This window comes from Morus notabilis, unplaced genomic scaffold, assembly GCF_000414095.1.
Source record: "Morus notabilis unplaced genomic scaffold, ASM41409v2 Scaffold2137, whole genome shotgun sequence".
In the NCBI taxonomy this organism is placed as follows: domain Eukaryota; kingdom Viridiplantae; phylum Streptophyta; class Magnoliopsida; order Rosales; family Moraceae; genus Morus; species Morus notabilis.
Genome location: NW_010356625.1, coordinates 29,290 through 56,627, shown reverse-complemented (window position 1 = coordinate 56,627; position 27,338 = coordinate 29,290). Strand labels below are relative to the sequence as shown.

General features: G+C 35.1%; 2 protein-coding genes across 3 annotated transcripts; both read right to left on the bottom strand.

The window, feature by feature from the left end:
- Positions 1-1,946: 1,946 nt before the first annotated feature.
- LOC21385280 (putative E3 ubiquitin-protein ligase XBAT34) lies at positions 1,947-7,629 on the bottom strand. Of its 2 annotated transcripts, none has more exons than XM_024165342.1 (9): positions 7,412-7,629; positions 6,919-7,033; positions 6,710-6,790; positions 6,272-6,360; positions 6,073-6,164; positions 5,868-5,946; positions 5,074-5,176; positions 4,214-4,317; positions 1,947-3,491 (listed from the first exon to the last, which is right to left on the bottom strand). In XM_024165342.1, exons 1-9 carry the CDS (start codon positions 7,541-7,543, stop codon positions 2,787-2,789), a joined length of 1,500 nt encoding a protein of 499 aa, XP_024021110.1. In that variant the 5' UTR covers positions 7,544-7,629; the 3' UTR covers positions 1,947-2,786. The 2 variants fall into 2 exon arrangements, with proteins under 2 accessions (XP_024021110.1, XP_024021159.1); XM_024165391.1 differs by having other exon boundaries at positions 4,232-4,317.
- Positions 7,630-17,952: 10,323 nt separating this feature from the next.
- LOC21385278 (rho-N domain-containing protein 1, chloroplastic) lies at positions 17,953-20,546 on the bottom strand. The gene is made up of 2 exons (XM_010088321.2): positions 20,421-20,546; positions 17,953-19,365 (listed from the first exon to the last, which is right to left on the bottom strand). The coding sequence occupies exons 1-2, from the start codon at positions 20,458-20,460 to the stop codon at positions 18,218-18,220; spliced, it is 1,188 nt and encodes a 395-aa protein (XP_010086623.1). The 5' UTR covers positions 20,461-20,546; the 3' UTR covers positions 17,953-18,217.
- Between the last annotated feature and the right edge of the window lie 6,792 nt (positions 20,547-27,338).

Genomic DNA, 27,338 nt, shown 5'->3' with positions numbered 1-27,338 from the left:
ACAACATCACATCTCAACTCAAATTAACGAACCAAACGAGTCCTTATTCTCTTCGTTTCCATCTCCTTTCAAAAGAATTCCAAATCTCAGTAAGACATACTTTTGTTGTTGAGACGTGAAGGGCCTTTGTTCTTGCTTTTAATACTTTCCACTTCCCTAGGACATTCATACAATTCGTACTTTTTAACTTTAAACATTTCCATCCAATTTAATCCACACTTATTATTACACGTTAACTAATCCGTAGTTTCTCTATTTGGTGTCGTTTTATTTTGACGTCGAGTTTAAGAAATTGATTATTTTAGAGACTTTAATGGAAGTGTGAGAAAAAAGTATCCTACTGTATATGATAGGTTTAAAATTATAAACCACTACCAAAGAATTAATCCTCCTTATTTAAGAGAGTTTGTGAAAACTTTTTTAGAGGATCTCAAACATAAATAGTTAGGGCATACAATACGCTTAAGCCTCGAGTCATATTTAAGGCAAAAGATTTCCAGTCTCTAAGAGGACGTTTGTTTATTGTATTCGTCTATAATTCTGAATCATGATTAATAGCTTTTTATAGTATTTTTTTCTTATAAAAAACACACGTAAACAAGAATAATTTTGAATCATAATTCTGAATTTATGAATCAAACGTCTACTGAAGCAACTAACCTATCTTATGAGCCTTAAATGTGTTTTAGCCTCTAAATCGTCCCATGAACAGCAAGTTTAGTCAGTGACCCCACAGTATGTTGACAAGAGGTCCCACTATGTATTAAAGCATTAATATCGCCCTCTATATGTGGTATAAACAACTACATACTCCATCTTACCTAATATTTTAAATTCAACAAGAGATTATTGCTTCCATTAGACAACAAAATATCCGTAATCTGACTAAGTTAAAACCTGTCTTTTCGAATTATCTAAGCACTGATCATGCTTTTCCAGAGAGGCGTCTTCATCATTCATTAATAAGAAAACATAAGCAACTGAAGATCAATCTATTAAGTTTCCTTGCATTTCTATCTTCTTTTCCACCCAAATTGAACAATTTTCTAAATTTTTTAGTTTATTTTTCTCTTCGCTAATCACTTTCATGATCAAGCCAAAATAAAAAATGTGGCAGCTGGCAGCACCATTTTGCAATTGAATTGTGGTACCCCCGGAGGCAGAGAACAGATGGGGACAAACTCAAGCTAACCAATTTCTAGCCACAAAAAATAAAAAATAAAATAAAAAATAATTAAGACTTAATCCGAAATTCATGAACTAGTTGACGTTATCAAGACCTTTCAAATGAGTGTTTACATTTTTATCGTCATTCTTAAGTTTGGTAATAAGACCATCCAATGAGTTCACGAAGAGTCAATATTCACTAGTACAAACCTATGCCCGGGGATGATTTCAAAAGAAGATGGGCATTTGAGCTTAGGGACACTTGTTAATTTCAATGTCTCATAAAAATTCAAATTTAATTTTTTTATTACAATATTTTTTTCTCACGTACACAACTCAAATCATGACTTAAATTATGCAAATAAACATACTTTATAAGTGTAAGCACCATCGCTAATAAAAAAATAGTCTTTACGTGAACATTATACAGCAGAGTCCATTTTGTATTTGTAGACGGTACTTAACACTATTAGTGGCCTACTCATTTCAAAAAAGATTTAACTCTTTTGTACAGTCCAAAAAAAAAAAAACAAAAGAAGAAAAGAGAAAAGAGAAAAGAGAAAAGCTCCACTCTCAACAGAAAACCTTTCACAATAACATAATCTTGACTTCAGTTGACCCAATCCCATCAGTAAACAATTACCGTTACATGGATCCCATACATTTCTTAATTCACGACTAAATTTGCCGTACACGCCATGTTTGCCCGTTTTAAATAACAGAGCAAGAAAAAGTTTGTTCCCCACCCATTGGGGATTTGAGAAGATATAAAGGGCCTATATAAATTTTCAAAAAATAATAATAAAAAAAATAGAAGAATTAAATCAGATACACTGGTTTTTCCTTACATTCCACCAATTCACTGTGGCATATATAGCAAGACTAAAACAAGTTCTAGGAAGTCCTATCTTTTAAAAATCAGAATCTAAAGCAAGCAAGCCATGTGCAGGTTTCCCCATCTGGTGTCTAATAAATGTATGTGGTGGGGTACATTGAATATGGAATTGTTGGTCCTGCTAATGGGTAGGTTAACTCGTGCCCAAAGAATCCTTTGGCAATAGTCACCATGTTCCGTTTTTTTTTTTTTTTTTTTTTTTTTTTTTTTTTTTTTTTTTGTTGTTGAGGTGTGTAATCATGTCACAAGAATACAGTAATTGCAAATATTCAACTAAACAATATTTGCACATGCCCTGTATGTTAGATACCCATCATCATCTTCATATGTTGAGATCTAACCTCTAGAGGAACTGCACCTTTTTGTTCAACAATAAACCTTATTAGTACATGTTAAGTGTCGAAAAAAAGGAAAACTTGGGCTTGTTGGTGTCTTTGATTCTTTTCCATAGAGAAGTTCGGTTGTCCAATGTCACTTACAAAGTACATGAACAAGAATCATGCGAAAAGCATGTTATGAAAGCTGACAGAAGGATCCTAAGCAGTGTAGGGATTAAGCAAAACTCAGTTAATGGATTATAAATAGCCACTGCCGTTGATGTTCCGTACAATCAGAACAGTGGCCTTTTGTTGTTTCTGAACCTTATGACAGCAGTTAGTGTATATCACAAGCCAATGAATCGAAATCTTGACACAATGGTAAATTGTCATATCCAGTTTACTAATTATACAGCATAGATCCTTACCACCCTCTTCATCTTGGACCGGCATACAGGACAAACGCCTTTCTTGGCTTTGATCTCGATCAAACAAGACATGCAACAAGCCATATGACCACAGGGAATGCACGCACCTTCTTTTGGAGCTTCCCAGCAGACCACACATGAGGAAGAATGACCTCCAGCTTTCTTACAATTTGATGCAGACGCCTCATCGTCCGTGGGTTGTGAGGAAGAGTCCTCATCTAGATTAAGTGATGGATAGTGGATAGGCCCTTCAGCTGAAATCTTCTCTGGAATAAGAGGAGCAGATGCAGCTGATGAAACTGATACGGAAGCGTCATTGTTTTTGGAGACACTTGAGGTGCTTTCAGCACAGGTTTGGGAATGTTTAGTTTGCTTTCCAAGTGGCTGAGGTTCATGACCAAGCTCACTCCAGCCATTGTGGTCTTCCTTAACTTGTCCATTCATCCATCCGGTGTTGTTCTTCTCAGAATGTGTAGTTCCAACAGCTGACCCCCACCCATTATAACTGTCATCATTCGCAGAGGTTCCCCACCCATTTGTGTTGGATGCTTCAGGTATCGGATAAGAATTAGGAGCCCGAAATGCATATGCAGAAGCAGGCTGAATGGGGTCACTTGACGCCATTCCCAATTCTGCACCTCCTATAGAGGTTTGTGTGTTATGATGAATTGGGGAAGGTATAACCTGAACAAAAAGAAGAAAAAACAAATTGGTTACACTAGGCAAAAACCACATGGCATCACTGTTTAATATGAATGCCTATCCTTCTAAATACATACAACAGCCAAGCACAAGATACAATTTTCACAGAATTAAAATCCTTACATGCTATGCAAATAACTGCAATGCATTAGTTTTCCACCTTTTCGTTCCCAAGGAGCTAAACAAATTAAAGAAGAATGGAGATATTTTGCATTTAGAAATTAATTACAAAATGAATTCAAGGTGAATAGACTATGCTTCAGTTATTGCAATATGTGAAGTTATTGAAAATTGAACTACTTGCTGAAAATCAAGTATGAAAAATTAGTTTGAATTTATTTAGCTAGTGCTGACATGTAAGTAAAGCATCCTGTAGTTAAAATCTTCCAGAAGTGATACTTTGAAAACAATCTATTTTAGAGATTCCTCAGATTAAACTTTTTAAAGCTTAATTAGCTACATAGTCCTTTTCTTTTCTCTCAAAAAAACCCACATTATCCAGGCACTATGTATACATTACTTGTAGTGCTTAGACCAGTGGCTCAGACATACTATCCTCACAATTCATTGTCACACATCAAGACAATTTCTAAGCTACAAACAGGCCAACTTTGCCAAATTCAAAAGTAGTTACTAGTACATTATAACTTCAAACTTGTATCTGAAAAATTCAAGTAGAAAAGAAAAAGACAAAAACAACCTACATCGGTGTTTGATGATACCTGAACAACTCCTCGGCATGCCTCGTATAACGAGAGAAGTTGCTTTTTATCACCCAAAATAGCAGATGCAAGTTTAAGCCGAGATTCTGATAGCAAATTATATGATTAGTAGAAAGAAGTGGCTCATCAAGAAATGAATTGACAAGTTTGCAGAAAACTAGCATATGACAAAAGTAAACAAAGTGTTAAGAATTGGACACCCTAATTCTACATAACTGAGAGCAATAAAACGTGGAAAAATAAATCAAGCAAAATTGACACAAAATTTATTGAGGTTCGCCTCAATGTGAGACTACGTCATTTTTCAGCCGATGCAATTTTTCCACTATGATAAAGATGAAGTTACTCAACTCTCTATGTTTTTCTCTACCTCTAATCTCCCAAAAACGGCGCCCACTAGGACAACCGAATTCTACAAGTGTGAAATTCCCAAACTACCCTTAATAAAATTTTGGTGCGGCTTTGCCCCTGCACCCCCAGCAAGGGGGGCACCTTCTAACCCCCACGGCGACCTTACCGTGAAGGTTGATCCGCGGAATCCTCTGTGTAAAGCAAAAAATCGTCAAGGCAAATATTAGACCCCACGATTTAACATAAAAGCTGTTGCATATAGCATGATTTTACCTATATAAATACATTTCGAATTCAAAGTACAATCGATGATTTCAACTCACATAACCAAGAGATTCCAATGAAAAATTTGTTAAGTACCTACCAGACCCAACACCTAGGTTCATTTGAATAAGTTAACAAAAGAAACCAGTTAGTGGAGTCCAACACCTGAACGCAAAGTAACTCTCGAAAGAAATACATAGATAATAGTTTGAACAGTGGAAAATTACTGCTAGAATCATCAAAAACTGTCAATTTCGGATCTGATTGAGAAAGATCAGGTTCCTCAATCTGGGCCCTCCGGAGAGAAACAACCGAACGAGGCCGGGCATCCTGTTTATAAATCAGCAGTTATACAGATTGAAATGTAGAAAAGGATAAAGGATGAGTTTATGTACGAAACAATAAAGGATGAGTTACATTATGTAGGTATGTAGGATGAGTTTATGTAAAAGAAAAAAAAAAACCGATGAGTTACATTATGTATGTATGTATCTAGATGCTCTGATCATTAAGGTACGCTGCAACAAGAGTACTGGATTTTGCGTAACAATTTAATAAGTTATGCCCACGGCATCAAGGTAAAATTTCAATTTATAACTTTCTACTAAAATATGTTTCTAGCATGGATCAGAAGGAAGCAAAACATTGCATAAATTGTGCAACAAAACTATGACAGTGGCAAAAGAAGTCCAAAGTAATGCACCAAAAAAAAAAAGGCCAAAGTAGTTATATAAGACAAACTGTGGAATCTTGTGTTGCATGGAGAAAGAGTAACAAGATGAAGAGTAACACTAGTGCTTACATGTACATTATTTAATATTTTCTCCAAAAAAAAGAAATTGATATGCCAATTGACGAGAGAACAAGAATGACTATACAAGCAACTAACAAAAGGATGTGAAACTTAAAAACCAAAAGACGTCGTGTATAAATCATATGAATGCTACAGTGAACCAGAAAGACATAGCCAAACACAAAAAGTTCATAGCAATAAAAGTACACCAATTAAAATCCCTTATACCTTTATGGTAGAATATACAGCAAGCTCCAAGTTAGACTTTGCAGGATTATTAGGACCATGAGGAATGACTACAACCCAACTGCAAGCAACGAACTCTAATTAGCTGGACATATGAAATGATCATCATAACAAAACACGATGAGATAAACAAAAAAGAACATCAAGAGGGATCAATCCATTAACAAAAAGTAAGCAATATGCATACATTTTTCTCGACAACAGATATGGTGCTAGTCCTTCAAGGAAGCCCGGACCATATATCATCCGGACCCAGCCAGAGAAATAGCACATGTGTTGCTAAAAGCAATAAAGAAAAGTAAAACAAAGTTAAAATATTGGTCACATAATAATCTAGCGATATACAAAGAACATAGGAATTGCTACTTCCAATTTCTTGCGCATACCTCAATTACACGAACAACATGGGCGTGCCGGTTCTGTCTAGCAACATCTAGTGGAGTTTGACAATCATCATTCCGCACTATAGCATTTGCTGTAACATTAATATGGAGACAGTTCATTCATAATGCATGTACGTTAATCACTATAGGATTTTATTTGCCAATCTTAGAGACTAGAGTGATTAAAGAAAAAAACACAGAGTTGGTGTGAGGCGTATGATGCTCTTGCAACTTCTTCTTTATCAGTACGAAATTTTGTGGTGGCTGAAAGTGTTAATGGTGAGTCACTATAAGTCTTCTGTGTTCTTATTTGCTTCTTTTAGTTTTATCACCTCGGTAGCAAAGGAATAGGGCGTCTAATTCTTAACGTTTTATTTACCCTTTATACCGAAAAATATGTGGAATCAAAATCAATGCGTGTAACAAATTAAAAAGACGTACCTCCACTGGAGAGAAGTAAATTAACTGTGAGTACCAGGCCTGCTCTTGCAGCGTGATGCAAGGGAGTGCCGGCATGACAACCTGCCAGAATCAGTGATCAAAATGTTCATATATACTCCCGAGCAATAATACCCAATTGAAAATAAAAGTAAAGTACGATGTTTAAATCTACAATACAACAAACAATTTTGAATTTTTGATGAAATTACCAGGGCGATAAGCATTAACATTGGCACCCAATTCGATGAGAGTTTTAGCAGCATCAAACAAATTGCGGTTCATGCACGCCACCATTAGGGCATTTTTTCCTTCTCTGTCAATCCACTGTTTCAAAACACAAACTCAAACAACCAAAAATAGAAAGAAAAAATTTTAAAAAAAAATGAAATGCACCCACAAACTGCAAAGCGACAACAAAGCAAACTACAGAAACGCTAGGGTTTCACTTCTCGTCGTATGATTGGATTAAACCCCAAGTTCAATCAAATTTTGGTCTCCCAATTTGAGAAATCCAATCTTCGTTCATTTCATAAGTTTGAATCACAATTCAATCTTTTTCGCTACAGTATTTTCTCTTGCGAAAATTTCAGTTCAAAATTTCCATTCAAACCTACGGAAAGAACACCTAGCAAACAAACAAATAGTTATGGCTTCCGGAAACTAACGAGATTCGTCAAAATCCAATAAAAGAGGAAGTATTACCTCAAGGCTAGCACCTTCTCGGAACAGAGCTCTAATGGCTTCCACATTGCCGGTGGCGAGGACGATATCGTAGAGCAATTCGGCTTTGGAGCGTGGTTGAACTTGATTCATTGAATCGAGATTTTGGCCCATCGTTAAAGATTGAAACAACAGAGCAAGAGGAGAAGAAAGACGCTACTTGAAAGAGAGGTTCTTGTTAGTTCGATTTTTTTTTTCTTTCTGAGTGCCAATCAAAATCAAATGTTTAGAAGCTTAGCACAGAAGTAGTTGCACATTTCGCGCTTTTTCTCCGGACAATGAAAACGCTGCCACGTGTCAATGTATCTTTATTCCGTGGAGATTTTTCGGTAACCTTTTTCTCGGAGGTTAATTTTAATAATAACACTTTTAAATAAATGATTATTAATTTTAACATCACTTTTATATATTTTCACAATTAATATTAACATATTAGCAGTATGAGATAAAATAATTTTTATATCACTTACGTCAAAATTATTATTTAAAAGCACCTCAAAAAAACTCTCAACTTTCTCCCGCCTATTATCTCTCTCTACACCCCATTTTCGGCTCTCTCTACACCTCATTTTTGGCTCTCTCTCTACTCGGTCTCTCTCTTCCCGACGCCCTCATTTCATCGTCGTCAATACTCCGGTTGTGCACCAGATCGAGGTTGGTACACAATTTTTTTATTTTTCTTTTTAAATTTATTTTTTAGGACACTTAGTATATAGAACTCGAAAAAATGACTAGGTTGAACTTAATGTGATAGAAATTGATATTATTCTTCATCAATTTGAGATTTTAGATGGTTTATAATTTATATGTAAACTGATTCTAACGACCGTCACGTCATAGACATAGTTGACCTTGGGAGTCATAGTATTATGACTCATAGTATTATATGTCCGGTCATAATATTATGACCATTCAGTCATGATAGTATGAGTCATTGTCTATGAGTCAAATTATAACAATATAAGTCAAAATGACAGGTTATAGTCTAGTCATAGTATTATGACCGGCCATAAGGCAGTCATAGTGATATGACGTCCAGTCATAATATTATAACTGAAATGACCTATAGTGTTATGACTATCACACTATGACTGCCTTATGATCGGCCATTACACAGTGTTATGACTAGTCATTTCTAATGACTCGATGACAACTAAGAGTAATTACATATTGATTAACAGTTATTGTTTTTGAAATTATTTAAGAATGACTGTTGGATTGAATGTCTTCATCAAGTACAATGGACATTGGGACCGTGCTTCGAGATATGTCGGTTGTGAAATGAAGGGGATATTGGTCTCCACCAACACAACTTATATTGGTCTTATCGATTTGGTGAGAAATGTGCTTGGGATTCGGCCATAAGAAAAAAGTTTATCCTTAAGTTATGTTGTTGAAGATGTGGTAGCTCCTGTGAAGATATCGTCTGACTATGATGTCACATTCCACCTGCAATTGAAGAAAAGGGATGTTCACTCGCTGAATAAATTTCCAATATGTGTCGATATAGTGAATGAGTCAGTGGCCGAAGCGTTGCCACCTGAGATAGGAGAAAGTAACCATATTCTGGTGAAATCAGCATCCGTTTCATGTCATAGTGATGAAGCCGAGCAAACTATTTGTGTCTTTTTTTTCTTCTAAGATGACAAAAATTGGTAAATAAAATAATAAAAACAAAAAAAAAAAAACAAGAAAGCAAAGAAAGTTGTTAACCAATATACTATGACTGGCACACTAAGAGTCCGACAATTGTTTGGTCATAGTACTATGACCGACGATCATAAGTGCTATGATTGGCACACTAAGAGCCTGACAATTATGCGGTCACATTACTATGACTGAGGGTCATAATGCTATGACCGCAAGGCAGTCGCACCTGAGCCTGACAATTGTGCGGTCACATTACTATGATCGGGAGTCATAATGCTATGACCGCAGGCTCATCAGTCAGACAATTGCACTATGCGCTTGCCTGCCTAATGTACGGTCATAATTACTATGATCGCACGATGTGACTGTCTTATGACTGGTCATAATAAAATTACCAAACGGTTATAATGATATGACCGGCCATTAGACAGAGTCACAAATCAAATAAGGAGCACAATGAGAATCCAATGACCCCCAAAATTTTAAATAACTTACCTTATTTGCTTTTTATCTCCTCCTCCAAAGCCTTTTTTTCTTCTAAGATGACAGAAAATGGTAAAAGAAAAAAAATACATAAGGAAAAAAATAAATAAACAAGAAAAGCCAACAAAGTTTTCACCTTTATCTCAAAATCAGCCATTGACCCCGTCTGTTTCGTGGCTGATTTCTCTGGCGAAAAGGGGGAGGTTTCCTCAGTTCGTTCTTCTCCGACGAAGAGGTTTAGACGTTGATTTCTCCAGTGAAGGTTTGTCAGTTCTTGTCGCGTGATTGTGTATGTTCTCGCTATCGTGGGTTCGTCGGTGCTTAAGGTGGTAGACGGTGGTGGTCGTTGGGGTTTCTTAGTCTCTGTGCACACCCGCGTTCGTTCTCCTCCTCTTCTCTCTACTTTGAATATTTTAATTATAAAATCATTCATAATATATATATATATATATTCAAGGTTTTAAAACTGAAATGCGGCATAATTATCATTTTAACTCAAATAAAACTGGTCTGGTCTCACTTTTACTGACATGACGATGCTAATTATGAAAGTATACAAAAGTGATGTTAAAATTAATAATTATTTATTCATGAGTGTTATTATTGAAATTAATCACGAAAATATCGTGAAAATAGCAACAAAAAAAAAAGAAAAAAGAAACTAAGAATATTTGTTTTGACGAAACTAAGAATATTTGTTTTGACACGTTTTTATCTTTTTTAGAATATGATAAATATAAAAAATACATAAATAAATAAGTTTATACAAAAATAATACGCTAAAGATTCTAAAAAAATATATTTTGGCCGATATATTCTCATATTTACCTAAATTTTTCCAAAATTTTATTAACTATCTCTAATATCACTGAAATTTCAGAATTTCTAAGTCTCAAGATATTGTTTATGAATAAAAAAAAAAGATTTATTCCAAAATTTTTGTTAAATTTGTGTAAATATCATGAAAGTTCTTTTGTACCCAAAAATATTTCGGGACATGAAAATTACAGAAATTTTGGTGGAAATTTTAGAAATATGAGAGAAAATTTTTTATCCATAATCACTGATAAAAAGTTTCACAGATAATAAAAAATGACAACTTAAGATAAGTGCAAAAGTGCTATTAGAGTTTGTTTCTAGCACTCTTTTTTGTATAATATAGTGCGCGTTTATGAAATTTAAGAATAAATTTAAATAGAATTTTATATATAACAGAATCCTATCCTTGGGGTATTTGAAAAAACAAACATCCTTAGTATTGCATTACTTGTGTATTTTCTTTAAGGTTATCGGATTCTGTACAAGCACAAGAATATCAGAATTGGCAATAGATTAATCAATCAAAATAGTTTATATTAAACGCGCGCATGTGCGTGAGATTCTATTAAAAAAAAAGGTAAATGTTTCATCTGGAGAGGATTTCCAAAAAAAAAAAAAAAAGACTGATATAGGTGCGAGAAGAAATTATTTCATTAGAGGAATTATAGAGAAAAATATATTTATTAGGATCTCATTTGAAAAAAGAAAAAAAATATAATAGAACAAAAAGATAACAATTAGAGAGAAAAAATTATTTAAATAAGAAATTAGAGAGAAAAATAAATTTAAAGAGTGAATTTGGAAAAAAAAAATCTTACGGTAAAAAATATAATAATGGAAAAAGGAAAGGAAGAAAAAAGAATAAAAGTGGAGGAAAATTTAAAAAAAAAAAAGTTTCACCGAAACGTGGGAGGCAGAATTCATAAAAATGTTGCTTTCCACTTATTTAGTCAAAAGGTTACTTCTAAGTCTAATTAGATGGAAACATTAAAGTGTTTTTTTTTGCTTTTATAAGCTCTTTTAAGACAAATCGCCTCTTATGTGTCTTTTTAAAAAAAAAAACTTATAAAAAGTTTTTTTTATTTATACTTTTAATTTTTTATTTGTGAATAATAAATTAAAATTTACTTCTATATTCTAATTTTACATTACTTTTTATAATAATAAGAGGTTTTTACTTATTTACAAAATATATTCAAAACTTTAAAAATAAAAAAAACATTTTTCATACGTTATTTAAATATTAATTAAAAAATTTAACTTATACTTTTTTATTCTATTAATTAAAAATAAAAATACAAACTCTCTCAACATGCTCTTAATCTAGCTTGTGGGAACCAGAGAGAAAAGGCAACTTTTCTTTCGGCACTGGAAAAAGAACCCACTCTAAAAACCATAAAGCAACCAACGGTCACACTTCAGCCCAAGTCTCACCAAAGAGAGGGGAAAAAAAAAAGTTTCGCTAGATCACAGCTTCCCAAAGTAGATATTAATTAATGAGATTTATGTGTTTACTTACCATATTAACAATGGAAGTCCTCTTTTTAATAAGTAAAGCTTCGTTTAGTTTGTTAATTAAAATTTTTAATTTGAGTTGAGACGTAATTTTATGTGAAAATTTTTTACTGTAATAAAAAAATTAAATGTGATTATTTTTGAAAATTTTTTACTGTAATAAAATTTAAATTCTAGATTTGAATTAGTAAAATGAACGGCACCTAAAAATGTATTTAGTATGAGGAATTGGAGTAAGGAAGAAAAGGAGTAGAGGGAAAGTGCAGGAAGGAAAAGATGGTCCCGTTCATTTCGCTGATTCAAATTTAAAATTCGAGTTTTGTTACAGTAAAAAGCTCTAAAAAATAATCACATCTAACTTTTTAACTACAATAAAAAACTTTCACACAACATCACATCTCAACTTAAATTAACGAACTGAAAATGATAGATTGGCTAAAGGGGAAGGGGCTGCAAATCCCTAAGCCCCACCCATTTCCAATCCGTCCACATTTGGACGGAAAGCGGTAAAGACAACATCAATGGGTATATAATTACTATTCTACCACTTTTCATCATATCTATCCTCTATGTTAATACGCTGAGCGTTTTATTAACGAACAAAAAAAACATGTTGAGCGTTTTTTTTTTTTTTCTATTAATTTATGGGAGCGTTTACGGTAGTCTTGAAATTTTAGACGGGCCATCCACGATTGTTTAAAAATACTGAGTGTTTGTATGAAGCCTGACACGACCTGCCTGAGCCTGAGAAGGCCGGGCTGCCCAAGCTTGTATTTGGCTACCCAAGCTTGGCCGGGCAGCCCGAGCCCACCCGAAACGCCTGAATTTTTTTTATATTTTTTAATTTTTATAATTATTAAGTTATTTTGAGTTAAAATTATATAAAAATTAAAATCAACATTCAACATACATTATTAACACAATGTAATAAATTAATTTTGTATATTAATTTTTAAATTCGTAATTCATGATTGCCTCGTTAAAAATCTTACTAAGAAAAACTCAATTGGGATAAAAACTTGGTAAGAAAAAAATAGTGCAATCATTTTGTAACGAATTATAAATTTTACAAACTTACAAAGTTATACAATTATAATGTCAAAAGTAAATACATATTTACAAATTACAAATTTATAATTTAATTTGAAGTTGAAGGATCGTCTCCAAAATTAAATATTAATCTATTAAATTCATTGATCCATTCTTGACTTGCAGGCGAAATTGTATCATGTAGACATTGATCTGCACGATCCTAATCCTTAATGCAGACCAAGGCTTCAATAATCTCCCTTTGCAATGTATTCCGGTGTTCTTCAAGTATTTGTCCTGTCATACTGAAGGCTTGTTCGGATCAAATAGTGGAGACTGAGATCGAAAATATATTTATTGCCAATCGAGTTAAGATTGGCCAAGTTAATGCACGTGCCATCCACCATTGAACTAAGTCAAACGATTCTCTAGTATCGTTGACTACTAAGCTTTCACTGAGGTACGCCATAAGCTCATTGAAGCTGCTGTCGCCGCTGCCACCTGTTGATGAAGATCCACTCCCAGCATCTGTTTGAGTTGTCTTCTTCTTCTTCAACTTGAAAACATTCAAGAATGAATGCGGGGTTTTATCTTGTTGTTGCGGTTCCTGTTCTCTAGAGTTTGTGCTTCTAAACCTATTATCATATTTACTACAGATCGAATATATTTTTGTCTTTATTATTGGAAATTGGTCCGAACAATTGATGCCTAAAAATTCACATAAGTTTTCTAAATCGTCTAATTTTAATCTATGATAAAAAATAGTACCTAAACCATACAATAAAGGCAACTTAGACTAATAATTTTTAAATTTATTTTTCATAGAATTGATAGGAACTCTTAATATTGGGTCATCCCTATATTCGTTAAATAAAATACTAATTCTTAAAAGTTCACCTAAAGCTAAAGGTGATGTTGGGTAATATATTCCATTAAGTTTTAGAGTAACTTCATGAAATTTGCCTAAAAATTGATACAAAACTTCAGCAATTTACTAATCATATGCATCTATATATCATACTCCTAATTTTGCACACATATAGTTTGTTATAGCATCTTTACAGGGAATGCATTATTGAAGCATTATATAAGTTGAGTTCCATCTTATAGGCATATCTAACGCTAATGCCCTAGGAGGTATATTTAATACTTGTAAGAAACTAAACCAATCTTTTTGTCTTTGGTTACTACCTTGAATCCATGCAAGACTATCTCTAATTCTTTTAATATTAGTACCTATTTCTTCTAAATCGGATTTAACTATTAAATTAATTACGTGACATGCACAACGTTGGTGGAAAATAGTACCGCACCGAATAAACTTAAATCATTTTCAAAGAACTCAATTGCTTTTGTATTGACACTAGCATTATCTAATGTTATAGCCATTACTTTATCTCTTAATCTAAATTCATCAATTACATTTAAAATTGTATTATATATTAAATCCGCGTCATGTGATCATAGAACACATTTTAAACATAATATCCTCTTATCTAAATCAAATCCTTTAAAGTAATGTCCGTTTACAGCTAAATAATCTTCATTGGCAACGGCGGACTAAATATCTGCCGTTAACGCAACGCACCTGCTAGTCTAGTGTAAAAGGTTTATTAATGTTTCTTTCTCTTTTTAAAATAATTTTAATAAATCTTTTATAAGAATAGTTTTTGAAGTAAACTGTGCATTATGATTATCTACAACCTCAATATACCATTGCCAATTAGGATGCTCTACAAAACTAAGTGGTTGATCTAATCCAGCTATCATTCGCGCAACTTCCATACGATGTACTTGCGGATCGTATTTCCAAGTGGTTAGACCACCGGTTGTGCAATCAAAAGATAATTGTGTTTGGCAGAGTTCAGGTCCGCCGGACTGACTAAGCTTTTGAATACACTTTTCAGAGTGTTTTCTCAAGTGTGTGGTGCCGTGAATAGTGTCACATTGTAATTTAGATAAATAATATTTACACTGAGCTATATGTTTAGTGTTACCTTTATTGTCGATCTTCTCAATTGTGTCGAAGTGATTCCAAACTATCGAGGTGCGCTTGCATTTCCTTCTGGAGGTTGCAACACTTGCAGATGCAGTCGCACTTGCACTCGCTGCTTCTCCACGCCCACCACCATTGCGACCACGACCTCTGATACGCCCACCAGAGCTCAGATTATTAGATTCATGCGTAACAAATTCATTAGTGAGAAATTGCCCTTCTTCCACGTTGTGTTGGGCATCAACGGGAATACCACTATAACCAAAAGAATCCATTATAAAAAAATAAGAGCGATTTGAGAGAGATAGAGTTTTAAGATAATGTGATAGTTTTTATAAAATTTGTGAGAGAGATCTGAAAAATTGAGAGAAATTGAGAGAGATTGAGTGAGATTGAAAGGGATTGAGAGAGTTTGAGTGAGAAAAATGTGTAGGGATGAGGGGATTTATAAGAAAATTTTTAGGTTGAAAAATTGATTTTTCCCTAAAATTTGAATCCAACGACTACTTTTATTTTCGGCTGGTCAGGTTTGGGCAACGGTCAAAAAACTAGTTGTTGGGGTTGGGCTTTTCGGGCTTCGGGTCGGGCTTCAACGGTCGAAATTTTGCCCGTTGGTCGGGTTTTCAGGCTTCGGGCAAGTCAGGTAATTCGGGCCTGGCCAGAAAAATTCAAAAAAATTCCGGCGGACGGCAATTGACGACAACAACACGGCGACGGGCTCAGACGTGGTGTCCATTTTCGGGCTGCCCGAGCCTGAATCTGAAAATTTATTATTGGACGGGCCGGCCTGCCGGCCCAAAGTTCTAACACTAGTCTACGGTAGGGTGAGTCAATTAACCCTATCGGTAGGATCAAATCTAAAGACTGATATTAGATCTAAATAATAGTTTATATGGTCTCACTCACACCGGATTGTTAAAACAAAAGTGAAGAACAACTTATACGTTTAGAACTCGTTTTAAAATAATTTTATTTTGTTTATGAAAATAGAAATAAAAATGTTTTCAATCTCATACAGAAATTATTTTTAAAAATGTGTTTAATAATTTTATTAAGAGATTATTTTCAGTATAAAAAATACATTAATGTCTATATCTCTTTGTGCTCGATTGAGTAAAAAATAAAAAACGACTAAAAATCATTTTTTATATCTTTCCCATTTTATACTAAATTAAAAAATTATTTTCATTTTTATTTTTTTATCTTTAATTATATCAAACATATTTTTTTCTATTTTTATTTTTTTTTAAAATGTGAAAAATAACAACAAAACTAACTCCAAACATGTCGAACAATACGCCCAAAAAGTAGAAGCAACCTTCAAATTCTATGAATATTCTATGCAATCCAAAATTCTTAAGAATCTCATACAACCCATGAAGCAACCTTCAAATTGTGAAATTTTCTTACAACCTGAAAATTCCTAAGAATCCCAGACAGCCAGAAACCACTCTTCAAATTATCAAAATTCCTAAGTTGGTTGATTTGGAAACAAGCAAATGTAAAATTCTTAAATTGTGTGATCTATAATCAAGAGAGAAAAAGTGTTTGGGATCATAGTTTTTGTTTCCTCTAGTTTCTGGATAGTCAAGTGTGCTTTCAAAATTCATTCTTCCCAGACGACACAACCCAACGCCAAATCAAACCCAGATTCCGGCAGATCTTGACCCTCCCTCTTCTACATCCTCTCTCAGTCCAACTTCCTCGACACCCTCTCTCTTCTTCGCCGCCAAAACTCCTGACAGTCGCATCTTCGCCCACGGCAAGGCAATCTGAAACCCAGATGAGGAGATCGACGGCGCCGCCAAGTTCACGGCCTCCGGACTAGGACATCTCCCTTCTCTCTCTCTCCTCTGTCTTTCTCTCTCCGTTGATATCCTCCTTCTCTCTCTCATTGGGACGAACGCCAGTCGTCACGAACACCGTGGAGATGGCGAACTCCGTCGATGAAGCTCTCGTCTCTCACCTCCGGTGGTCAGCTTTGGTCTCACGTGATCTACTCCAGCCTCCTCAAATCCAACCTCCCCTCTTCAAGGCGGCGCGTATTGGCACCTTTCCCATCGACAAGAGCTCTTAATCGTCCTCAATGAAGAACACAACCTCTGTTCTTTATTTTTATGTTTTATTTATTTATCTATTTATTTATTTGGTAAAATACAACCTCTATTTGAACACGGATGAGTTTTTTGGTTGAACAAACATTAATGGATTAAAGGTGGAGATCAGATATGGCTTAGAGATGATAGTAGAACAGATATGACGTTTTCAGATGTGTCGTTTGAATGAAGAGTTTTTTTTTTTTTTTTTTTTAAATTTTTTTTTGATTAAATGCATTCATCTTTATTTTAGTTTCCATAGGACTAATCAATTTGGGCCATTGACTTTTTTAATCAAAAGGCCTTTATAATTGGACTCCGGTATAGTGATTTGGCTCACCTTACCGTAAACACCCCCTTAATTTTTGTTTTTTTAATGATAGTAATTACTTTTAATTTTTCAATTTATTCATTTTTACTGAAAAATTCTTTATTCGTGTGTTTATGTATTATTTTATTTTTCTATAAAAAAAGAGGTAAATTTTTTAAAAAAGTTTAAAACAGCTTAAATATTAAAAAATTGAGTATAACATTACTAATATTAATCAATAGACATCTTAAAAATGAAAATTAATTTATTTTGTATGGACAATATGGTTATTTTAGGAATCAAATTAATTATTCCCTCCTTTATTTTCAATACCAAACAAGAAAGAAGCATACCAAACAACTTTCAGGAAAGTTGTAATCCATCACCTCCTTTCCACTCTTCTTTCTTTCATATCCTATACATCCTTCTTACCAAACAGATCCTAAAGTAAATGCACACTTGATTGGGAGTTTAATTTCTAATTTTCTCTCATCATCTTTCTTTCTATTCAAAACGGTTTTCCTTTTCGAATATATTTTTTAAAAACCGTTATTTGCGGCGCGCACTAATAGTCTACAAGCAGTTTAGTCGGATTCCTTTGCTCCAGGGAAGGGGGGAAAAGATAGAAGCATGAAAATAAAATTTATAGAGGAACAGAAACAACTACAGAGACCCAAAACAACAACCCAAAAGATCCGAGAAATCGACTAGCTCGGTATACTCACTCTAAGGATTCACAACTAATCAAGTTCTGAAAAGTATTTGGAGAAATGAACCATAAAGCGAACAACAGAAATGAAATAAGACAAGAAAAAAGAGCTAATCTCACATCCATCTCAGTAAGTAGAGAAGCATGTTGTGTTTACTTAGGATATGCCTCATGGATCAACCTAGTTACCACTTAGCAAATACACAAGATCACTCTTCTTCACCTTTGAATACCCTTTCACCCCGCGAGACTTGGCTAGTGCCCTCAGTTCGGGTAGCTTCCATGCACTCAGATCCTCATGTTCAGTCAGTTGCTGTTCATCCTCACTCTCGTCGTCGTCGTCGTCAATATGAGCTTCTTCCGTGCTGGATAACTCGCCCTCTAACAACTGAACAAGCTCTGGCTCGGGTTCGACTTCAAGCTCAGACTCCAACTCTTCATGGTCCTCTGTCTCTGGCTCAAACTCCAGCTCCGGCTCAAACTCCAGCTCCAAGTCAGATTTAGGAACTGCCTCAACCTGATTCTGCTTTCGCTTCCCACTTGAAATTACATCTGGCACTGAATTGACAGTGTCCTCCTCAGTATAAACGGGCTGGAATTTCAACCGAGGGACAGGAGATTTACGTTGAAAGTTCGATACAGGCCTAGTAAAAGAGGAAACAGAATCTGGGGCATCGTCCTTCACACTGCTATTTGAATCAAACGGACGCCCACTTTTTCGTCTGTTGTACTGACCATTATGTACTTGCTGATCAAACACAAACTCCTTGCTATTGCCACTGCCACTACTTCTCTTTGCTTGCTCAGTCGAGTGCTTTCGCAATAGCTTGAGGAGCGAATCCACAGTTTCGTTGTCTTTCCCTTGCCCTTGCATGGATTCGGTTTTCTTTTCCTCTTTCGCAGCAGCTCTCTCCCGAAGCTGAGCCTGGACCTTTCTAAATAGCTCGACAATCTCCTTCTCTCTTGGTCCAGGAGCTGCAGTAGCCTGGAATTTGGGAGAATTCGAGAGGGACAAATATGGCCCGTTCTTAGAGGACAAGATATCAGAATCCTCAAGGTTTTCAAAGCTGTCCCTCTCTTCATTTTGCCTATTCCTGCCTCGAGAGAACCCGTGCCTGTTTTGCCTTGAAAAGTCTGGATTTCTCCTATAACCATTATTAGAACTTGCTTTGCACACATAAGATGATCCCGCAGAAGCACACCTCAGAGGTCCAATATTGGCCTGTGAACGGAATCTATACTGAAAACGAGAAGAGCAAGCATTCAAGGTTGCTGCTCTTCCTGAAACTCCTGGACAAAGTAGACATTTCCCTTCTGGCAATCCAGAACCTGCAACAAACAAAGACGCCAAATGTTAAAGTCCTACGCACTAAATATCGCATAGTAGCAATCAAAACATCAACTCATTTTCCAAAATATCCTCGGTCAGGGTACAATTATTAAAATTAGAGTTAAATATCATTTTTCTAGTCCTGCAATATATAAGTAAAATCTCACTTTGGTTCATGACTTTCGAACTGTTTCAGAACGAGTGTTTAATCTGTCAAATTGTCCCAAATTAAACTTTATGTCCAGCCGACTTTTAGGAATCTTGATGATAAAAGGCACTTGAGGACCATGTGTGGTTCAGCGAGAGTTAATTTTGTAATTTACCCTAACAGATAATGACGATTAAGAAAGAAGTTCTTTTTTTTTTTTTTTTCTCTTGAGATTTTAACCGTCGGTTAAAGGAAAAATACTTTAGAACAATTTGACAGATAGAGGACTTATCCTGGCCTCTGGGACGTTTTTAAAGTAGGGGACCAAGATGAAATTGACCAAGTTTAGAAAATGAGTTTAACCTTAAAATTACATATGAAACTGCTACTAACATTTCAACAAACACATGGTAGGCAATACCCGACGTCTACAACACCGTAAAAATTGCATAATATCGGAAGTAGACAATACAAGAGCGATATTCTAAATCAAAACAACAAATTAGATACTAACTTCGGTGGTTCATTTTCCATTAATAACCGATAAAGTTCAAAACTTTGGACATTTCTACATATAACAACAATCATTCACGCATAAATACCAACCCACTCCAGAAAAACTACTTATCGGTGAGTCAAAATTAAATGATAAATCAGAAAAAAAAAAAAAAAAAACTAAACGGGAAGATAAAAAAAGTTAAAATATCTCCGAGACAAAACCCTCGTGGCCGTGGATTGGTAGCTCAGAAACTACAGAAATGAAAATTTCCAAAGGGAAACTAGAAAGCTTCAAATTGAACTCAAAAGTGAGAAAACAAAGTGACCGAAGTTATCATTATCACTCCAATTAAACACAGTTTCTCGAGAACCAAACAGAGAATTAGCTGAAAAAGGAAAGTAAGTTACCAGGGAGGGTCTTGCCGACGAGGTGCACGGCTTGCGACATTGCTCCGAAGAGGAATAATGGAGAAAGGGCTTAGAGGAGGTTTTGCATTGTGTGGCGTGCTTCTTAAAAGAGTAAAATCGAAGGCAAAAATATTACAAGACTTGGCGGCCACTGATAAGGGACTCGTTAGGTAAATTTAAGTTTCTATAAGGGTACAATTGGGTGTCTGGTTTTGGGGCGGCAATTCGTAGGTCAGTCGTGGATTATATATTTAAGGGAATTTAATGTAAGATTAATTCGCTGATTTGAATTTTTAATTTAAATTGAGATGTAATTTTAGTTTTATTTATTTTATTGATTTGAGTTTAGAATTTAAGTTTTGTTCTAATAAAAAATTCTCAGAAACAGTTATATATAATTTTTTTGCTGCAGTAAAAAGCTCTCACATATAGTCACATTTTAACTCGAATTAAAAACTCAAATCAGCAAACTAAACGAGCCTTTTATGTGAGAGATTTTACTGTAATAAAAAAGTCAGATGTGACTGTTTTTTAGAACGTTTTATTGTAGTAAAATTAAAATTTTAAATTTAAATCAGTAAAATGAACCGGATCTTAGTTATTTATTTATTTATTATTATTCATATTCTTCTTCTTTTTTTTTTTTTTGCTAGTATTTAAAAAAAAAACTGTGTCCTCCCAAGAATGTATGATTGCAGCTTCAAAATGGACAATTTGAAACCAATCCTTAAGTAATAAAAGAGGAAGCACTGATGGATTGTTTTTTTGCATCTGTGTCACCATTACTGGTAGTCTTTTTTCTTTTAAATGGTATAAGTTTCTTCTTTTAATGTTGAGTCTCGCAGTAACAATATGTCAATAACGTTATGTTCCTAAAATTTACAAGCAACCAAAAAAATCATCCCTAAATTGAACTATTACTTTACGTCTTTACTAACTTCTAAACTCTAAGGACTTATTATTTTGTGTGACTTGAGTTATGATTTAAATTATGTATGTGAGAGAAAAATATTGTAATAAAAAAATTAAATTTAAATTGTTATGAGAGAAAACACCGTAACAATATGACTTGAGTAATTAAATGAACATATAGTAATTGTAATAAAATTTGTCTTTCCATTAGTTTTGTGGATACAAGTCTTGAGTTTTTAGTATAATTGTCTCTTGAACTTATTGTGGTTTAATAAATTGTTCATTTTAAAATTTTAATTTTGATAATCAACTCGCTAAACTTGTAAAATTATTGTAGCGTGCCCAATTTTACTAAATTTATTTAAAATTTTATTAGCTTTAAGGGATTAAAAGTTCTTGAATTGAAAATTATATTTTATATTTGATTTGGAATAATTTTTTGTGGTCAGTGCTTTCTTGACACTAATTTAACACAATCATCATTAAAATATTGTATAATGCAACAATTTTATACATTAAGAGGGCAACTTTTCAAAATTAAAAGTTCAATGAACAAATTTTTCGTTTTTAATTTTTTAATCGTTCTTCTATCCAAGCAACCAAAGATGGTCTTCCATAGATCTTGAATTTTGGCTTATTTTTGGTTGAATCTCTCTAGTGCAAATCTAAAGTGAATTTAAATCAACCAGAGATGTGATGAAAGCGTAAATTGGATTTTCAGTTTGCTTTAGTTATTATTTTTATTTTTCAACAAAATAAGTTTATAATCACATATAGCAAAGACCACTTTAAGCCCTTTTAAGTCCTCCTTAAAATTAAATATTGACCACCCCTATCAGTATGAAAAATCAAGTCACCTTACCATAAACTAAGGGTGTAAGAATTGAACCCGAACCCGACTAATCCGTCCGATCCGACCCAAAAATACAGGGTTATATGTATATATATTTTTAAAAATCGGATTCAAATAGGCCCAACCCACACTATGGGGGTTGGGCCGCGGGGCGGGCAGCATTTAACCCGAGTTGCCTGACCCGACCATTTCTGAGTGAATACCCCGTAATTTTGTAACGTGTAACCCTAATTTCCCAAATCCTTCATCGCCTCCAGTTCACTCCAAGCCTCCCAAATCCTTCCCAAATCCTTCCTCGCCAGTCGCCTCCCTCGATCTTGCCTCCGCCTCCATCTCGCCTCCGCCTCCATCTCGCCTGCACCGCCTCCATCTCGCCTCCCCCGCCTCCATCTCGCCTCACCCTCAGTCTCGCACTCTCGATCTCGCCTCCCTCACCCTCAGTCTCGCACTCTCGATCTCGCCTCCCTCACCCTCAGTCTCGCACTCTCTCAATCTCGCCTCCCTCTGTCCCACAGTCTCGATCTCGCCTCCCTCTGTCCCTCAGCCTCGCCCTCAGTCTCGCACTCTCGCCTGTCGCCTTCTCACCCTCAGTCTCGCACTCTCTCGTTCCTTAATCTGCGTTCCTCTTCTTCTTCTCCGTGCATCTTATTTGAACAGATTATCTGAAATATTCATTGAAGACAATCAGTAAGAGACTCTAAACTCTCCGTGCCTCTTGATTGTGCTAATTGCTGAACTTTATTTTCTTAATTTTAATTGCCTAATTCGAGGTTTGTCTAAACTTAATTCTAAACTTGCTCATTGAACAGATTAGTCATTGAGCAAATTGCCTGATTCGAGGTTTGTCTAAACTTGATTCTAAACTTGCTCATTGAACAGATTGGTTATAATTATCACATGTTATAGACAAATGCAACTTTGAGCTTTGAGGACATGGACATTGTTTATACTCTTTTGATTTATGCCACCTGTCAGTTCCAAGCATCTAGAAATTGGTTTTACTATTAACAATTACAGTAGTGTTGAACTAGATAGTCCTGATACAACTGTAAAATGTTGTTTGAATCAAAATTTGTTCAAGTAATATTTCTATTTGTAGGAGATTGAGGGAAAAAAAAATGGAAGGAAGTGGTGGGGATTTCCTGTTTGTGTTTGTAGGTTTATATGTGTGTGTGTATGGATATATATGTAAACCTTTGTTTGTGTTTTCTTTTACTGTTTTCACGAAAAGTTTCAAATTGGTTTTTCTAGGCCCTGTTCAGTTTGAATCAAAATTTGTTCAAGTAATATTTCTGTTTTGGTGTTCCAATATGTATTTCATTTGCTTAATCTGGACCTACTTCAATTTATATTAATCTGCATGCATTTTTGCTCATGCTGGTAACGAAGCTTAGTTTGACAAATGTCAAAGATGAATTTTTGAAATATACATGCTGCAGTACTTGATAAACTACATGAATTGTTTTCAGGAATTGCGAAGACTGAAATCTTCATTGAAGGCAAGGCTGAAACATAAAGGTTAGTTTTTTTTATTTTCTGTTTTTTGTTTTCTGGGAAATATTATGTTTTTCATGATAATTGAGATGAACTGATTTTAGGTTAATCTCTACGCTTAGTCTCAATCATATGTTATATGTTTTTAGGTTAATTTGTGTGCTAGATGGAAAAATTTATCATCCACCTGACACAAACTTCTGAAAGCACTTGCAAGTTCTCTGCTGAAACAGAAAGTGACCAATGCCAGACCAAAAATCCAACCTTTGTCTCTGTACCTAAAGAGCCCATTACCTTGCCCACTCCCACACCCAACCCTACCTATGTGCCTAAAGAGGAGGGAGTCGGTAAAAAGAGGAAGAAGTCACAAAAAAAGTCTCCTGTTTGGGATCATTTCAAAATCATAGAGGGTGAGGATCCAAATGAGCCTAGGTGTAAGTGTATCTATTGTGGGGCAACATATGCGTGTGATAGTAGGAGACATGGTACTAGTAGCATGAAGGTTCACATAGAAAAGCAATGCAAGAAATACCCATATAGGATCCAAGATAAAAAGCAACAAATTCTGAGTTTCTAAACAAGCACTGAAATTGACAGTAATCTTGTTGCTATAGGCTTTAACAAGGAGCATTGTAGAAAAGCGTTAGCATAAATGGTGATTGTAGATGAGCTTTCATTTAGGTTTGTTGAAGGTGAAGGATTTAAGAATTTTTGTCAAGTGACGCAGCCTAGGTTCTCTATCCCCTCATGTGTTACGATTGCCAATGACATTTACCAACTTTTTTTGGAAGAGAGGAAGAAACTGAGGGCTGAATTTAGTAAGGGTAGTCAAAGGATTTGCCTAATAACTGATTGTTGGACATCCTTGCAAAATATTAATTTTTTGTGTCTAACTGCACACTACATTGATAGTGAGTGGACTTTACAAAAAAGGATTATAAACTTTTGTCAAATTTCAAGCGACAAGGGAGAGAGTGTTAGTAAAGTCATTGAGTTATGTTTGCATGCTTGGGGTATTGAGAGAGTCTTCACTATGACTGTTGATAATGCCTCCTCAAATGACTTCATGATTACCTATTTGAGAATGAAGATTAAGGGGTGGAAAGGGGTTGTTTTAGGTGGGAAATTTCTCCATGTTAGGTGTTGTGCCCATATAGTCAACTTGATTGTCAATGAAGATTTAAAAGACATACATAATTCCATAGTTGCCATTCGTAACGTTGTGAGGTATGTGAGGTCTTCTCCGGCTAGGTTGCTGAAATTCAAGTCATGTGTGGAGCGAGAGAAAATTAAATACAAAGGTATCGTATGCCTAGATGTCCCAACTAGATGGAACTCCACCTATATGATGTTAGATGCAGCCATTAAGTTTCAAAAAGCTTTTGAAAGATATGAAGAGGAAGATGACAAGTTCGTGTCTTATTTTCGGGAAGATGAGGGGGGGGGGACAGAAGATTGACCCGCCACTTGATGATGATTGGGAGAATGTTAAGGTGTTTGTGAAATTTCTGAAGACTTTTTATGATATAAGTTTGAAGTTTAGTGCCACTTTGAATGTCACTTCAAATTCTTACTTTCATGAGCTTTGTGAGATGCAAAACCAGCTATCTGAATTAAGCAAACAAGAGGATTCAATGCTTTCATCCATGGCTGTGAGTATGAAAAAAAAGTATAACAAATATTGGGGGAATGTTGAGAATATAAATTGTCTTCTCTTTGTGGCTATTGTACTTGATCCTAGGTACAAAATGGATTATTTGATATATTATTTCTCTATAGTATATGATTCTTGTACTTCTGAAACATTATCAAAGAATGTGAAGGATACTATGTACCGGCTGCATGAGATTTATTGTGGGGAGAATGGTGAATATGTGGCTAATGAAAGTAGTAAGGAGGCGGCAACAACAAGTACAACGGATGCAAAAACAGAAGCAGAAGGAAAAGGGTGTTTGTGGAGCTCCTTTGTTAGGAAAATGAAGGAGAAGAATGTGAATGAGTATAAAAATGATGTGGATATATACTTGACAGACCCTATGGAGGATCCAACTCGGTCAAATTTTGATGTCTTAGATTGGTGGAAGAATAATGTAACTAATTACAAGGTTCTCTCACTAGTTGCAAGAGACATTCTTGCCATTCATGTTTCAACGGTAGCCTCAGAATTTGCTTTTAGTACCGGAGGCCGCATCCTCGATCCCTTTAGGAGTTCATTGAGCCCTAAGATGGTGGAGGCATTGATTTGTACACAAAATTGGTTGCGTAGTCGTGAGCACATCAACTTTATTGACATGGAAAAGCTTAATGAATATGAAGATATTGAGTCGGGTAATATTTTTACGTTTTACTTTTTCTTTTTTAACTTTATTTCATCTCCTTGTTGTTTATTTTGTTGTCCTAAACTTGATTCTGATGATTTTTTTTGTTATGTTTTCTTCTCAAGATTTGTCAAATTCTGTTGTAACACATGAGGGGCAAGTTGGGAATGAATGTGCTATTATTCTGGATTAAACTGTTTGGAGTGGACTAAATTTCCTATTTTGCTGAACTATCTCTATATGGACTGTTTATTTGACGTATTATTAATTTTATTTCTGGACTTTATTGACTGTTAAGAAGTATGTTTGATATTATGTTAATGCTTATGGACTGTTTATGAATTTTATGCTTTTAGACTGTTAAAAGAGGTATGAAGTCATAGATTAAAATTAGTTTTCACCAACATGAGTAACCCGAGCCTACCCGAGATCACCCGAAAAGTTGCAGGTTTATGGGACTAAGAGAGTATTACGACCCAAAATTTTCTCAACCCGCACTGATCAGGTCGGCTCAACCAGACCCTATTCGGCCGAATTACACCGCTACCATAAACTTGCCCAGGATGTCTACGGTAGGGAACGGTACGGATTCTTTACCGGTAGGGAAGATCCCATGGCCCAAGTTTCCATGATTTGCACTAGGGCCCAGTTGTTGGAGGATACTTGGTAGAACTGGTAACAGGCAATTATAGTCAATATTCCATCTTCCTTCTTCTCTCTTGCTCTCTCAGACTCTCAGCATCTTCAGCAAAATTTGATTTTTTGTGGGATTAATTTTCTCATTGCTGAATCCCAAAATTTAATAGAGAGATATTTTGCGTCCCCTCACATCAAGCTTAGCCGATGAAGATCCTCGACAATGGCGAACGCGAGCCTCACCAGTTCATCAACGACGACGATTTTTGTACTATGTCGCGAGGCTTAAAACGATTTCGACACCGTCAAAGCACGGCGGTGCTGGTGCTACAAGATTCACTTTCACCTGTGAATTCTGGGTTTACATTTTTATGTATTGTTTTTTTTTTATTATTTTGGGTTAAAACTGTAAGAATAATGAGTAAAAAAGAGAAGTCTTCACCCTCCTAGAAACCCGTCAGAAAAAAAACTAAAAATTAAAAAGTAAAAGGACCAAAGGGACTTGAAAAATGGAAAATTGAGAAATGACATAGGTAACACACAAATTGGACACCCATCAAAATCATATTTAATGGGTCTTCGTCGGTGATTTGTCCGAGTTTCGTCTTGATGGACTCACCCAACTCTTCACAGCAACCCTACGGCGGCGCCACGACGAGCAACACAAACGTGTTGCGCAACTCCCCTGCCGCCGCCGGCCCATCT

What these genes read in the sequence shown, in the direction of transcription:
- LOC21385280 (XM_024165342.1), bottom strand. Translation starts at nt 7,543, where the DNA reads ATGGGCCAAAATCTCGATTCAATGAATCAAGTTCAACCACGCTCCAAA. An exon ending in GAGAAGGTGCTAGCCTTGAG is followed by an intron (nt 7,034 to 7,411) that starts GTAATACTTCCT and finishes GTTTTGAAACAG; the next exon opens with TGGATTGACAGAGAAGGAAA. An exon ending in TATCTGTTGTCGAGAAAAAT is followed by an intron (nt 5,947 to 6,072) that starts GTATGCATATTG and finishes CGTTGCTTGCAG; the next exon opens with TTGGGTTGTAGTCATTCCTC.
- LOC21385278 (XM_010088321.2), bottom strand. Translation starts at nt 20,460, where the DNA reads ATGTCGCAAGCCGTGCACCTCGTCGGCAAGACCCTCCCTG. An exon ending in CGTCGGCAAGACCCTCCCTG is followed by an intron (nt 19,366 to 20,420) that starts GTAACTTACTTT and finishes TGTTTGTTGCAG; the next exon opens with GTTCTGGATTGCCAGAAGGG.